We start from the raw sequence: 15,420 nt of genomic DNA, 5'->3' as shown, positions 1-15,420 counted from the left end.
CAGTGAAAAGCATGCAAGGACAGGTATGGGTCAGCAACCATGTTCACTTTTAGAAAATAATACCCAGAGATGTAAATGGGCATCACATCTATTTCCTGAAAATCCATCTGGTCCTTGGACAGATGGCCAAGGGCTTGCGTGCTGTATTGAACATATACAGGGGTTTGTATGGGGAATACGCTGCAGGGTCTCACCCCCTCTTTAAAAAGTTTTTTTGGCTCTTTTTTATGATGAATTATCATCATCCAATTCCGGAAATGCAAAAGAATAAACACAAAAAAAATTTTAATTCTTTTTAAATTTCCAGAATTCCGGTCATTTCCAGAAGATTAACATCCCTGCCTACTAATAATCAAACCCAGGCACCATTAGTGAGATGTACATGTTGCAAGTTGCAACAACCTGTTGTCCTGACCATCAATAATACTTACATCAGAGTCACTGTCATCATAAAAGGTTATCATCCTACTCCAGCCTACAGACAGAAAACCTTTTTTCTTTCCCAGTGATACCAGCCCAGTGATTTCAGCTTCAGCAGTAGACTCACACTGAAATATATTGTGGCCATTTTGAAAATTCCACACCTGAAATTAACAAATTTAAATATCATAAACTAGATCAGAGTATTATAATTTATATAACAGATAGTAATTATAATACTTTCTTTCAGGCCTAGCTAGAAACTAACAACCTATTCACCAAACCAATCCTTGTTATCTCAACAGAGCAATGGAACATTTACAAAATCATTCTTAGATAAATTAGTGTTACATGAACATGATCTTGTCGTCATTCTGAGACAATTTTCTTGTGCTCACTTCTGTTCTTTAATTTTGGAAGAAAAAATGAAAGTATCAAAATGCAATTATATCTTTCTCCATTTTCACTTTTCTGTGTTTATATAGCTGGAAAAGTGGAAATTTCCCAGCTACATTTATTTTTACACCTTTTGCATTTCTAGTACATGCCTCAAAAATAAAAAACACACAAGTATATTCCTTTTGTGAATAGGTCAATGTATGGAAGCTTAGAATGGTGAATTTAAAAATAAGGGAAACAGTTCAAAATTTGCAAAGCGCAAAAAAATACACACAAAATGTCTCACTTATTCAGTATTGCTTAACTTACAAGATAGGAAATTTGTTTCTAAATAATCACAGAGTATGAATTTATACCAGGTTTTACCCACGTTTATGGATTTGGATTATTTTGAGCACAAATATTTAGTTTTCAAAGCAGATTTTAGACTTTTCCAAAATGTTGACTGTGCTGGAATTGTCAGTGCTGTTTTATTAGTTAAAAAGGATTCACACTTTATGTTCATGAAAGGATAGTCCTGTATGTTCCATTCCTGACATGACAAGTATTTCACTACCTTGACAGTCCCGTTGCGTGCACCCGTCATGAGTTTTCTTCCTGTTGTACTGCAGGCCATACATGTGATCTCCTCAGTACCATGAGCATCTTCAATAGAGAAGGATTTAGCTCCTGAGTCCAGATCCCAGATGGTCACAGTAGAGTCATCTCCACTTGTCACTATCTGAAAGAAGAAAAATACAACAAACTGATGACTATACTTGAATTTTTGTTTTGCCTACAGAGGCATTTAACCCCATGAGAACTACCTGCCGATTGGTCAAAAAAAGTTTTCATTATCAATAACACCAATCAGCAACATTGTTAGAATAATTTCAACATGCACAAAAATTGGGGTGAATTATTTGCAAAGTTCCATTCTGATTGGTGATTAAAATGAAGATATCATGTAATTGACCAATCAGAGGCAATGTTAGATCGGCAGGTAGTGCTCAGGGGATTAAGGATACACCACCAGACCTAAAAAAGAAATGAACAAACAATAACAGAAAAGACACTCGACTACCATCATACAAAGAATTCATACATGTACCAATCAGGTCAACTCAAGGGACTACAAATTAAAGTGTATGTTGTTTCATCTAGCTACAGATGAAGGACCTGTGAACTAATTCGATGTAAGTTCAACCATTTTGGCTTATGAAAAGGTTTATACATCCATTTCAGATCAATTTTGCATGAGAATTTCAAATTAATCAGTAAAGGCATTTAAACATCTTACATGTAGGAGAAAACACTCTTCATTACTTTCCAAGAATCGACAATTCTGATAAAATGTCCGCATGTTATAGTTGTGCGATAGCCAAGGCCTTTTCCTGTCACATCATTTTGGTTACTATGTAGCTGGCCATTCATGTTCACTCAACCTGTACAGTTGAAGGCCATCCACTTACATAAACAGTAAGAATCAGTGAGTTCACCGAAGCCGTTAAGGTCCGCCAGCTATTTTAAAAATATCAAACCAGTTAGGTTATTTACCATAGAAATTCGAATGCCTTTATAAGTCCCTGGCAACAGAGTACAATAGGTCTGCCAGCTCCTAAATTGGGACTAAATATCATAATAGTTGTTCCCGGGTTTCTTGTTTCTCATGTACAGAAAGCTAAAAATTCATTCAAAGGGGTAAATTGGATTTATGTAACTGCCACAATGTTAATGGCCTGGTGAAGTTACCAAAATACATTCTGTGACTCAGTACATGTATAATATACTTAAAATAGGCTTTATATAGATCCTGCGCATTGCTTGATGGAAAGGAAAACAAAAACAAATATTAGTCTTACAAATCCGTTTGGTTTTCTATTGTTTTTTAAGAAGTTTTAACTTTTTTTGTGGTTGATGGTCACTTTTGTACAGAGTTGTTCAAAGGAAAAACTAACTGGTTAAAAAACCTAATTTAAAACATACATTTGACTATACCTGTCTAAAATTACTATTGTACATGGCACCGCAAAGCTGAGCATTATGGGTAATTGGCATATCTCTGTTGTTATTTTCAATCCGTCCCAGTCTCAGAGTGGCAATGTAGTCTCCACAACAAGCTATAAGTGCACGGTTGGACTGTGCATACATGCAGACAGGGCCATACTCTGGGCTGTGAGCATTGGTTAGAGGTGGGAATCGAACAAGCACTGTCTGAATACATGTGTAGTCTCGCAGATCCCAAACCTTGATGTACTGAAATGACAAAAATACTTCAATTAGAAAACAAACAAACAAGCAAAAGCACTTATGTACACTACAAGATGGGGCCACCTGCACAGGTACACCATCGCCAAGATATTTAGCTGGTACTGTGTACAGTACCAGTGTAGTACCACTGCTGATGGGTCCTGTGCACCCGGGGGTGCCAGTTGAACCGTCAATGAAGTCATCACCGACCAAAATTTCGCGGTAAAAGGGTATCTTTTTAAGCATAGGCCACGTCCCGCGCGGGATGCGAAAAGGGTCTCAATTTTGGTGTTTTCTGGAAAAAAGGTACCTTTTTACAATAGATATGTCGGCGTTTTGGGTTCATGAAAATCAAAGTCCAGCATTTGACGTCAGCCGCTGTTTTCGCTCCTGATTGTAAACAACTTCTTACTTCCGGGTCTGTAAGTGTAATATATTTTTTTTTTTTTCGGTCTTGTACCATGATTAAAACTTGGTGATGTTTGTGCATGCTGCCGAGCGGGCTGCGTAGAGACGGGCGTAGAGACTACGAATTTTGTACAAGGTACAGATACTGTGTAATCGGAATGGATTACGACATACGTTTGACTGCTGAACCAGATATGACAGGAACCATGCCTTTTGGAAATCGTGAAGTGACATTTGCCATCGCTGTTTGTCACCCGCGCAAAACCGAAGTTAAACGGGGAAAAAAAAGTGCTTTATATTTCAGATTTCAGAGCTTAGCGCGGATCATGGATTCGGCCCGGGATTCAGCACTGGTAAATAGCTACGCTTATTAAGAAAATGCAATCACGTTTTTCATCGCTTGGATGTACTTGTACTAATTGGATACCAATGAAATGATTGCAGCTTGTTTGTTGTGTATGACCACAATTTTGTGTTAAGGATGATATTCCAGGCTATTTCATATTATAACAGAAATTGTATGTAAAGGGATTGGAAATACACTAGGTAAATATTGCTTTCTACCTTCGTCAGTGAAAAGGGTCATTGGGACATGTAAGGTCAGTGATATGGGTACCTTTGTTTGCACCATGGCTGTGGTCAGTGATTTGGGTATCCTTTTTTCATAGCAGGTCAGTGGTAAGGGTTACCTTTCAGCCCTTGGGCATGTCAGTGTTTTGGGTGAAAAATAAAAGTGTCTGGTCAGTGATGACAACATGCAATGGTATATGAGTGGCACCCCCGGGCCTGTGCAGTAGCAGTATTGGTACTATGTAGGTACTTTGTGTGCACCAGTCAGGTACCTTGGTATCATTTTGGCAACCACTGCTTCATTTTATCCAACACTTGATGAAATGTGACTGTTATTGACATCTGCTCATTCTGAGGCTACAAGGTTCATGCAGGCCTGTACGCAGGGGGGTGCGGGGTGCGACGCAAAAAAATCCAAAAATTTCAGAATTTGTGAGTGTAGCGAGCCAAAAAATCAGGGTTTTTACGCTTTTTTTGGACAAAGAAGGTCCAAATTTTAGGAAGAAAGTCCACTTTTCACAAAATTTGGAAAAAAAAGATCCACTTTTTCAAAATCAGCACCCCCCCCAAATGAAATCCTGCGTACAGGCCTGGGTTCATGATCAATGTAAAATCATCTGGCATCATGATGAGGAGTTATCCCAACAGCAGCAGCAGTCACAAGCAACTAGTATACCAAAACACTGACAAGAATAAAAGAACCTCATTCATTCATTCATTTCATTCGGCTACAAAGTTTCTCCATGTGCTTATTGTACTATGATTTGAAGCCAAAGTGGTATTGGCATCTGGCAGTAAAAAGTTGTCAAAGTCCCCAACAGTTTCGTGCACATAAGACAAGTAGGATGTTCTTTACCTTTCAAATCTTTTTCCATGTAATGGGGTGTAGAGCACCAGGAATTGTAGTTGTCTTAGTAGAACTTCAGTTGAATAATATTATTTGGAACACGTACGTACACATGCACATATCTACATCAGTACCTTTCTAAGAAACTCATGGATGAGGTGAGGTTGATTCATTTTATTTTACAACAGTTTTATGCTAATTCATGTTGGTTCTTCTTTTACACATTATTGCAATTGGCACACAAACAAATCCCTCTGCTACTCTACTAAATATCACTAGGACTTACTCCATCTTTAGAGAAGCTGTAGACATGAGCATAGTCCACATTGAGTACCACGGCAACCACAGCCATCATGTGACCTATAAGGAATGCCACAGGTTTATCTTCAAGGTAAGGATTCCACACACGCACCGTATGGTCAAGACTGCCTGTTACTAGAACATTGAGATCACGACTGTAATCAAAACATTCAACTCCCTACAGAAAATAAAAGGATTACTTTATGATATAATACATATAGCACTAGATCATAATAAGATGGCTGCTGAATAAAATAATTTTCATACTATGCAAAAATAACATTGTAAACAAGCCTGGGGGTTTATCAGCGATTTTCTGGGTACCCATGATAAATTCAGGGTTCCGGGGGTAACCCCTACAAGGACTAGTTGTTAGTAAACATACCCCTTTCGCGGGACCATATTTCTATAAAAACACACCCATAGCGGGACCAGATGTCTATAAAAACATACCCCTAACGGGACTAGTTTCTCTCAGGAGTTTTGGGATGTCAAAATGTACCAGAGATGTTTTGTAACTACCACTAGATGACAATATGGCATCAGTCTCTGACACAAAACAACTTACCTTGCTTAGTTTGTATACATAAGTCTTTCTCTTGCCACTGATGTCAAGATGTACCAGAGATGTTTTGTAACTACCACTAGATGACAATATGGCATCAGTCTCTGACACAAAACAACTTACCTTGCTTAGTTTGTATACATAAGTCTTTCTCTTGCCACTGATGTCAAGATGTACCAGAGATGTTTTGTAACTACCACTGGATGACAATATGGCATCAGTCTCTGGTACGTACTGGACTTTTCGCACCATCTCACCATGAATGTTTGGGATAACAACATGGCGCACCAGACGTTGGTGTAGATGAAGGTCCTATATTTAAGCAAGAAAAAAAAAAAAATGGCACAAACTTAATTCATGAGAATCAGAACAACATTGAATTGATACAAAGGGTGCTGGCTCTAAAACAGTTATACCTTGTTATGTGAAGTTCATGGTATTTCAAGTAGCACAGTGGTTAAGGACTTTTGGGGCAAGAGGACCTGGTTAGCCTTTTAATTTTAAGCCGACCAAGTGAGGTAAAGCAAAGCAAAAGCATGCAATGCATGTTACTCTGGCGGTATGATCCTTTGATGTGTGTATAACCGTCCTGCATGCCGTGAACGTACTGTGTTATGAACATCGCATACATGTTCAACTAATATTTCCATCGTAATAATCATGATAATAAACCGTCTTATCAGTCTATAATATCAAATTGATTAATTCGAATACCGTGAATGCGCACAAAGAGTAGGGCAAGAAAATAACAAGTGGAAATTAACAACTTTTATGAGGCCTGCTGGCTCTCCACATAAAATACAAAGCACAAAATTCAAGCATACCTGCGCCCAAATCTTCTGCACACCTTCTTTATTACTAAATGGTGTCTCAAACAACTTGTCATATGGCTTGAGAAAATACCACAGATGAATGTTGCCCATGTCATCACCTACTAGAAGCAGAGAATCTTGGGAAGGATTCTGGAAAGGAAATAAATAAAATCATTACTGAAATTATAACAGTTAATAATCCAATGGCGGCTTCAGTCCGGGGAGGGGGGGTGGTGGTTACTCACATAGGCATACGGGGATGTGCCACTCCAATGGGCTGTTCTCTTGCAAACAAAATCCTTAGACATGGTCCCAATTTTTGCTGGAAAATCCTTAGACAAGGATCCGTTTTTGACAAAAAACCCTTTTCCACATGCATGACGATTAAGTCTTGATCTTTTCAGGTGAAATGGGCCTATATTGCAAAAGAAATCCTTAGACGGTCTATATTTTTGAGAAAATCATTAGAAATGGGTACCTGTCCACAGTCAAATGGCCCTTGGTAATGGGTAAGGGTTTCAAGTCTATGGAGCCTCACACCCCATCTAAAAATATCGAAGTACCCCCGCAACCCCACCTTTGCTTTTGGGTGGGAAGGTGGGCATGGGATGAAGTGAGTTTTTTTCTTTAGAGGAGTGAAAATAGTATGAATTTGCCCAAAACTGTCAAATTCGCAGGTATTTAATTTAGCAAATTAAGGAATCTAGATTTAATTAAATCCCTAGCGAAATTAAGTGGTTTTACAGTACTAGCGGAATGCCCGCGCTCCGTGTGGACCTCCGCTAGTTGAGTAAACGGGAGCGATTACTAAAACGGGAAGAATTGCTGAACATATTACATGATGATAGAGACTATTTATAGGCCTAGGGCCTAAATGGCATTTAATACCATGCTAAATTGCTATTACCTAAATACTGTACTAAATAGGCCTACCCTAAACCATAACCCTGTTACCCCGCATTTCCTTTTTAGCTTGCTCGCTCTTTCTCTCTTTTTCTTCTTTCTTTCTTTCTTTCTTATTTTTGCTTCCTTCCTTCCTCTCGTACCCTTACGATATTTAGTAGGCCTAATCCGGTTATCCCACCCCGTATACCATAAACGGTACACACATCTCTTTCCCGTATATAGGCCTATTTATTACGTCCGCCTCTCATGTCTACGGTCATTCATCCGTAATATCATTAGGCCCTATGTGGCTGTGCGTCGTTTACGCGCGCGACGGCGTAGTGCTGCGTTGCCCTTGAGGTATCGCTGCGCTATACATGCGCGCCTTGGCGTTAGATACGCCCTTGCGACGCGCATGGCTTGGCTAGCAACTGACTGCTTTTCTTTGTTTACCTAGGATAGCAACCGCCCACATTTTCACTGATTTTGAGGCCAATTCTTGACTGTTTTCAACCAAATTTTTGCATTACCGTCTCGGTATATGCCTCGATCTCCCATATGAATTTGGCGACATTTGGATCAAAACTGACGGAGCCATTGTAAGATAATACATAGAAAGATAGTCACAACATTCCCCTATTTATAGTAAGACTAGCGGGACACCCGCGCTACGCGCGGGTCCCCGCTAGATGAGTAAATAGGAGCGTTCACTAAAACAGGAGGAATTACTGAACAGGTAGAATCATTGAAAAGGTAAATTTTATTTATCTGAACCTGACCATCTTTAAGCCTACGTTTCCATTTTAACTTCTTTCTTTCTTTTTAGTTTTTTCTACATGGGCCAATTTTGTTCCATTTTAAAAAAAATTCTGCTGCTAATTTTCCGTTACCATGTTTTTTTATTTATTCAACCCCGTTCTCGTTATTTTCTAAATCTGTCCTTTCTTACATTTCCATTTTAGCTTCTATTTTATTTGCTGCATAGCTTGTGATTTCCCCTTTTCATGTTATTTATTTAATTCTGTCCTCAGTTTAATAGCTTTTTTATTTAAACTTCCTGATTTTATTATAGCTTTTTTCCCCTTACATTTCCTGAAGAGTTTCTTTCTTTCCTTCTTTGGCCTATTTTATTCCCGGTTTCATTTTGTGACTTAGTATAACCCACATACTCGTACAGCCTGTTTGTTCTCATTTTGTTTCTTTTTTATTTATAGTAGGCCTACCTCTTCATGTTGTTTGTACTTTTTAACACACATCTGTTTCCCGTATTTATTACGCTACGGTCGTTCACCCGTAATATCATTCATTACGTGACTCTGCGTCGTCTACGCGTGCCATGGCGTAGTGCTGCGTTACCCGCTGGTATCACTTTCGCTACACGAGCGGCTTGGCATTAGATACGCCCGTGCGACGCGCAGGCCTAGCTTAGTAACTGACTCCTCTTTTTGTTTACCTTGGATAGCAATTAACGGACCACATTTTCACTGATTTTGAGGCCAATTCTTGACCGTTTTCAACCAAATAAAGTTTAAACACGTTCCCGTACATTCATCGATCTCCCGTATGAATTTGGCGACATTTGGATCGAAACTGACGGAGCCTTTATAGGCATACATAGATAGATACATATACGAATTTTTTATTCAATAATGAACAAATACATTTGGGCCATCAAAGCGGCATTATAAATCATTACATGAATAAATTACAAACAACATGAAATTGAACAGGAAGAATCAATTGATTTTGGTGAGCCTGTATCGCAGTCTCCAAATGATGTTGGTTCCAATCATGGAACTGACAGAAGCATACTTGGCAACAGCCTTGGCAACACGTTTGGGGAAGCCAAGTTTCTTCAACCCACTTCGAAACGGTGATGAATATGGCGAGTGACCCAATCACGAAGACAAGGATTTTGCAATCAAATCCGCACAATGTGAGCAAGTTACAAAGAGGAGTATACTTTTGGAACTTTGTGTTGTAACTTTCCTCAATGAAAGCATCGAAAGGACAAGTTACTTCCAAGATGAAACACTTCATGTTTTCGTGATCAATGAGAAATAGGTCTGGTTTTCTTGCTTAAATGTCCTGAAAGATGTTTGCGAATTCAATTTCATCATCGTCATTCGTGATCAGGGCACCCGAGATGATCTTTTCACGGTAGATATCACACCTGTTGTATTTTTTAATTTCCTTTTCAAGGATATTCATGATCCGTTATGTCTTGAAATGTAATTGTATCTAAATTGCATGCAGCCGTTTGCTACATGTGAAATTGTATCATATGGATTTCTGCAAAGAGGGCACGACTTGCTAACCTGAGGAAACATTACATGGAGCAATGAATTTGATTCAGCGATTTGGAGTCTAGCTTTGGTGATAAACTTAATCAGGTCGACACTTAAATCACCATTCTTTAAATGCTCCATCGAACATGCATAATCTGCTTTCTCGAGGTCCGCAAGTCTTCCTTGTGATTCAAGATTTTTCCAGTTGCTTAGTTCAGTTTCAGTCAGTTTCTTTATGATAAAATGATAAATTACTTTGTGACAAACTATAACAGTTTCACCTGCCTTTATGGCATACGCAAAGTTTTTGTTGTTTGATTTAACCAACTCGATGGCTAATTTTGAGCAGATCTCGTTTAACTCAACCCAGGCTGACTTGCTCAAGCAAGTCTGAATATTTTTTATGATGATACCATTTTCATCAGCTTCATACCCAGCAAAATTTTTACCTTCATCATTAGTTTCTTTAACTTTTCTTTTTTGCATGTGCAGTTTGAGGGACTTTTCAGCAGTCTTCCGGACCACATCATCATCTGAATTCAACATCTGTACATATGACGCCACCTTTTTAGCGAAATAAATACTAGATGGTTTTCGGATTCCAATACATAGATACATAGATAGATACATACAACATTCCCCTATTTATAGTAAGATACCAGGAGAAAGCCTTTGACTACGTTGGAGATCAGCCTGTGTCTGTACTCTATGGTCTGTACTCTTAGGTCGGTATAAGCGAGGCTCTTTTCTAAACATGGATACATTATAAAGCATTGTTCCTTTTTGTCAAATTGATTTGCCAAAAGCGCTACCATTGTTTTGGATATAAGGGTTCTGTCTTTACAGTGGTAACTGCACTAACAACACATTAAAGCTTGACCCACCACAGGAGTATCAATTAGTGATTAAAAAGGAAGTCACATGTAAGCTCCTACCTGAGAAAGTGGTGCCTTTTGTTGAAACCCAATAACACCCATTGTTTTGGGGTGGTTGTAAGCAGAAATAAATGATAGAGACAAATTTAGTAAGGAAATAAATAAATGAATGGTAATCAAAAATTTAGAAAGGAAAAGGATAGAAAGAAAATGGTTAATAATTATTTCAATAATTATACACACTAAATGCATACTAAAAGGCAGCCATCCAAAACCCTTTATGAATTATGCATTACAAGTAAAACACCTATACCTACTTATATCAAGTAACATAATATCTCACACTAGACGTCTTCAATTGTACACCTTCATGTGTGGTCACATTTAGTGACTGGCAACAATATCCAATAGACCACTTGACATCTGACATCATTGCCTGGCAGTATGCGTGCGAATTATGTCAATTTCCATTGTTCTGTTATCTGCAGTGTTCATATGCATCGTAGTTTGCTCAGGGCATGTGCATTTTAAATCACCCACCACATTTCATATAGTACAAGACAGCCATTGAACAGCGTAGCGGTTCATTCAAGCATATCAATAGACCAGTCCCTCACTTTTGTTGATTAAACAATGATGTCAAGTGGTCTACAGGTCACCTTTCTATTGAGTACAATAGAATATTAAGAGGCAGCATCCATTGGGCATTAAAGTCCAGTGCCATACACAGTGTGTGATGTCAATTTATATTGAAGCCATGTAAATTTAAAAGAAATTTCTCACCTTTTTGTCATACCAGTAGCTCAGACACATTGGAACATCATTTAGTGCTGATGAACAAACAAAAGAATAATGCATATAAAAGGTATTGTTTGGTGTAGAATAATAAAGCCACAATCATGGGGAAAATATTTTGCTTGCAAAATTTAAAAAAAATCTTTTGTCAACACTGAAATAACATTTACATTACAATGTGACAATATTCTGTGGCAGCTTTTAAATATGTTTTGAAAATATTGTTAAGGGCCTGTACGTATTTACCAGTGCATAGCCTTCCCCAGCCAAGCTGCAGCTTATACCATTAATTTTGACTTCACCATCATGCTTAAGCTCCCATTGAATGGGGGATTACCAAGCCAAGCTGGAGAAAGCTGCACACTGGTAATTAGGTACATTGTATGGGACCTAAAACATTTTAAAAGCTTTATATAACCCGACATTTAAATTTTTTCTGGCAGCCTTTCTACGCCATTTGAAAATGTTACAAAAACATTTCTTGTTTGCTAGATTGTCATTACAGAAAGTGAAGAAATATCAAAAAACCTACCATACAAGTGAAATTCCTCCACAAAGCAACCTGTAGATATATCCCAGAATCTCAGATCTCTACCGGTAGAACATATCACCACTTTGCCGATGTTACCCAAGAAGGCTATATCAGTGTACCAAGTCTTAAACCGTCTCTTGGAGGACCTGGGCTCATCTTTTTTCGCTCTTGATTTCAAAGGACCGCTCCAGATGAAGGTTGGTATCAAATATGCATAGAACGCCTTCCTGTATGAAAGTGAAACACAAAGTAGAACAGGAAAACGTGTACACTATGCATTCACACCACACGTCACACTATAAGTACTGGGAAAAGTGGATCAACTAGGGTTTTCTCAATTTTAGGCCATCTTAATTTAATACCGTAAAAACTCTATAGTTAGCATATGTACTTACTATCAAGCACTTTTAAAATATGCAAACATGAAGAGCCCTATCCACAAAAGTGTAAAGGGTTTTGAGCAAATCGTCAGTACACATAGTTATACGAACAAGTAAACCTGCAAATGTGTGTCTCAACCCCATTAGCTCAGCTGGTAAAGCGCATGACTTTGGTGGTACAATTTCATGTTTTCAAAGGCGCTCGAGAGTAAGCACATATGCTAACTATAGAGTTTTTACGGTAGTTCGTCTTAAAGCCCTTTCCAAGTTAAAAATCTAATGTGCATGCATTTTTTGGCATTTTTTTAACTTTACTAGCTTTTTGACAAGAAGAGATCACCTTTTCATCTCTCAAGGAGGTTTCACTGTGATCACGATTTTTTGTGGTAAAAAATTGTATGGAAAATTATTAAAAATTGATATTTGTTATATTTTTGATATTAAACAGTCCTCAAAGTAAACTTTATCAATCTAATGAAATGTGATTAAAGTGTATGTATCTGAGATGAAAAGCTGAAAAAGTCACTAATGGTCAACAAAAGGGCAAACCCATCACAACATCATCTTGATCATTGGTCTTCTTTTGATGAAGATGTGTGTCACACACCAAAAATTCAAGTTTCGTTTAATTTTTGTGCTGAAAGTCATTTTAAACTTTTAGAAATTTTTTATTGTCAGCAGGTATGAACTTACATTTTAAGGATCAAGGAAATATTAATTAAAACCTTAAAATTTATAATTTGCTAATTCTGTTACTAATATAGGCACGCATACAGCTTTGCCCATTTGCAAGACAAGTGGACTCAAGAGTTTCAAAAATAAGATTAAAATGACACCAATCATGCATTGCACTTACCTTAGTCATGGTCACATGATATTTAGAGCCAAAGAACTCCACTGATATCACACAGTACACGGCTTCTTGCTGCAACAATCAACATAACAAACAATCATAATTAGCAAATGACGGGTCATGTGGTATCTTTGTTATGGATGATTCTTAAACACTTGAGAACGTTCCTGCAATCTTATTGGTTCTTACCCGTGTGATATGACACGATATCACACGGGTCAGCGCGTGTGTGTCGACGCGATACGCGTACTCGATATTTGAACCAATCGGAGGCGCACTGCAACAACGGGACTGATCGATTTTAAGACCTAGGTAATTCCTTGTAAAATGTAGAATTTAATTGATTAAAATTTGTAGCCTAATACTTATGATATTTTAATTCGAATTGAAGTGTTTAAGAATGAGAATAAAGGTATTGTTTATAGCCGCTGTCATGCATCTATCGTCTCCAATAACACGGCGACATCATTATTTTTGGCGTAAAACAACTCGGCTCCGCCTCGTTGTTTTACTTAAAATAATGATGTCGCCCGTGTTATATGAGACGATAGATGCACTCCAGCTGCTAAAAACAATATCTTTATTCTCTAAATATTACCCTTTGCAAGAAAACATTCAAACCTTATTACTCACAAAAGTGTGATTTAAAGACCAATCAAACACACATAATACAAGAAGCATCCCCATGATCTCCAGTGTAAAGGAATTTACATTGTTATGAATTATGGCAAAATGGTCCACAATATGTGACACTTAATTAACATCCTCCCCCGGGGGGTAAGTTGCATAGAAGACACTCTTTTCACTGACCTACCATAAAAAGGTACCCTTTCCACTGATCTTCTAAGAAAAAGAAGTTTAAACAGCCACTTTCATGGATTAATTGGACTATGTTTTTACTATGTCTTTACTTTCTTGTTTATTTTGCTTTTAATACTTGTTTATTTATTTTTTATTACAAATGGTAAAAATGCTGCAAAACAATAGCGTTTATGTCCTTTAAAATTCATACCCTAAATGCTGACTTGCTGTCGCTAAAAGTATACCCTTTTCCCCAAAATAGCATGAAATAGCTAGCTATGCGTGAAAAAAATACCCTTTCCCGTGGATTTCAGCTCGGTGATGATAACACATATGTAAGTTGAGTGGCCCCCGGGCATCCTTAATCCTATGAGAATTACCTGCTGATCGATTGGCCAAAATGAATATTGTGTCCAATTTTGAACCAATCAAGGAGGGTATTAATAAGATCATCTGCAAATGCAAGGTTGACCATAAATAGTTTGAAGCCTAGTCATAATTGAAATTGAAATGAGCATTTCAAGTTATCAACCATTCAGAAATGCTGTTAGATGACCAGTAGTGTCCAGGGGGTTAAACTAAACCTAAAACAGCACATAAAATCTGATCCTATTACCAGTGGCACCTGTCATTGTAGCTGGCATACACTAGGAAATCCCAATGTACTGAAATGCAGGGGTGTTGTACAGGTCTCCCCAGAGAGGGGATTATCTGAGGACTTTCACAAGTTTGGAGTCTATTCAAGTACAGGTACCAAACTCAACACAAATCATGCCCACATACACTACAGGATTGTTCCGCCTGCACAGGTACACAATCACCAAGGTACCTGACTGGTACACACAGAATACCTACAGAGTGCCACTACTGCTACTGCACATGACCCACCAGCAGTGGTACTGCACTGCTTCTGCACTGGTACTGCACATTACCAGCCAAGTACCTTTGCAAGAGTATTATCTGTACATGCGGCCCCAGTAGGAGGAATCTTGTAGTGTACCCTATCCATGTATATATGTTCAGTGTCCAGATCATGGATTGATTTCCTTACCACAAACCAGTTACTGGGCAATCCAGTCTATTTATGCATTTGCCATGATTTCTTAAGGTGACCATTTAATCCAGGTTCTGAACATTCCTGGATATGATTTGTGTGGCATTTAGTGCCTGGACTCTATCTAATGGACTCCAAACCCCTGCAAAATCCTTAAGATAATTCCCTCTCTGGACGACATCCTGTAGTCATGCACATTGTATACTTTCCTACCATAGCATTTATCTTCCTTATAATTTGGAACGATATGACCCAGCAAACACATGATGAAAACATGATAAGAAACATTCTAACAAAATGTTATTGAACTGTTGACAAAATAATTTCCTAAAATGTTTGCCCAAAATATTTTACAATGTATCCATGACCGTTATATAACCCGATATTTAAATGTTACTAAATTTTTT

At 38.0% G+C, this 15,420-nt stretch overlaps 1 protein-coding gene across 1 annotated transcript in view; it reads right to left on the bottom strand.

The window, feature by feature from the left end:
* LOC140164380 (cilia- and flagella-associated protein 337-like) overlaps positions 1-15,420 on the bottom strand; it is an 82,630-nt gene that overhangs the window by 52,199 nt on the left and 15,011 nt on the right. The window contains 10 exon segments of the mRNA XM_072187657.1: positions 432-584; positions 1,376-1,540; positions 2,797-3,054; positions 5,160-5,351; positions 5,862-6,050; positions 6,563-6,700; positions 11,382-11,428; positions 11,926-12,085; positions 12,087-12,152; positions 13,162-13,230. Coding sequence (XP_072043758.1) covers positions 432-584; positions 1,376-1,540; positions 2,797-3,054; positions 5,160-5,351; positions 5,862-6,050; positions 6,563-6,700; positions 11,382-11,428; positions 11,926-12,085; positions 12,087-12,152; positions 13,162-13,230 — 1,437 coding nt within the window.

This window comes from Amphiura filiformis, chromosome 11 (assembly GCF_039555335.1).
Source record: "Amphiura filiformis chromosome 11, Afil_fr2py, whole genome shotgun sequence".
NCBI classification, from domain to species: domain Eukaryota; kingdom Metazoa; phylum Echinodermata; class Ophiuroidea; order Amphilepidida; family Amphiuridae; genus Amphiura; species Amphiura filiformis.
This window is presented reverse-complemented; position numbering and strand designations above follow the sequence as displayed.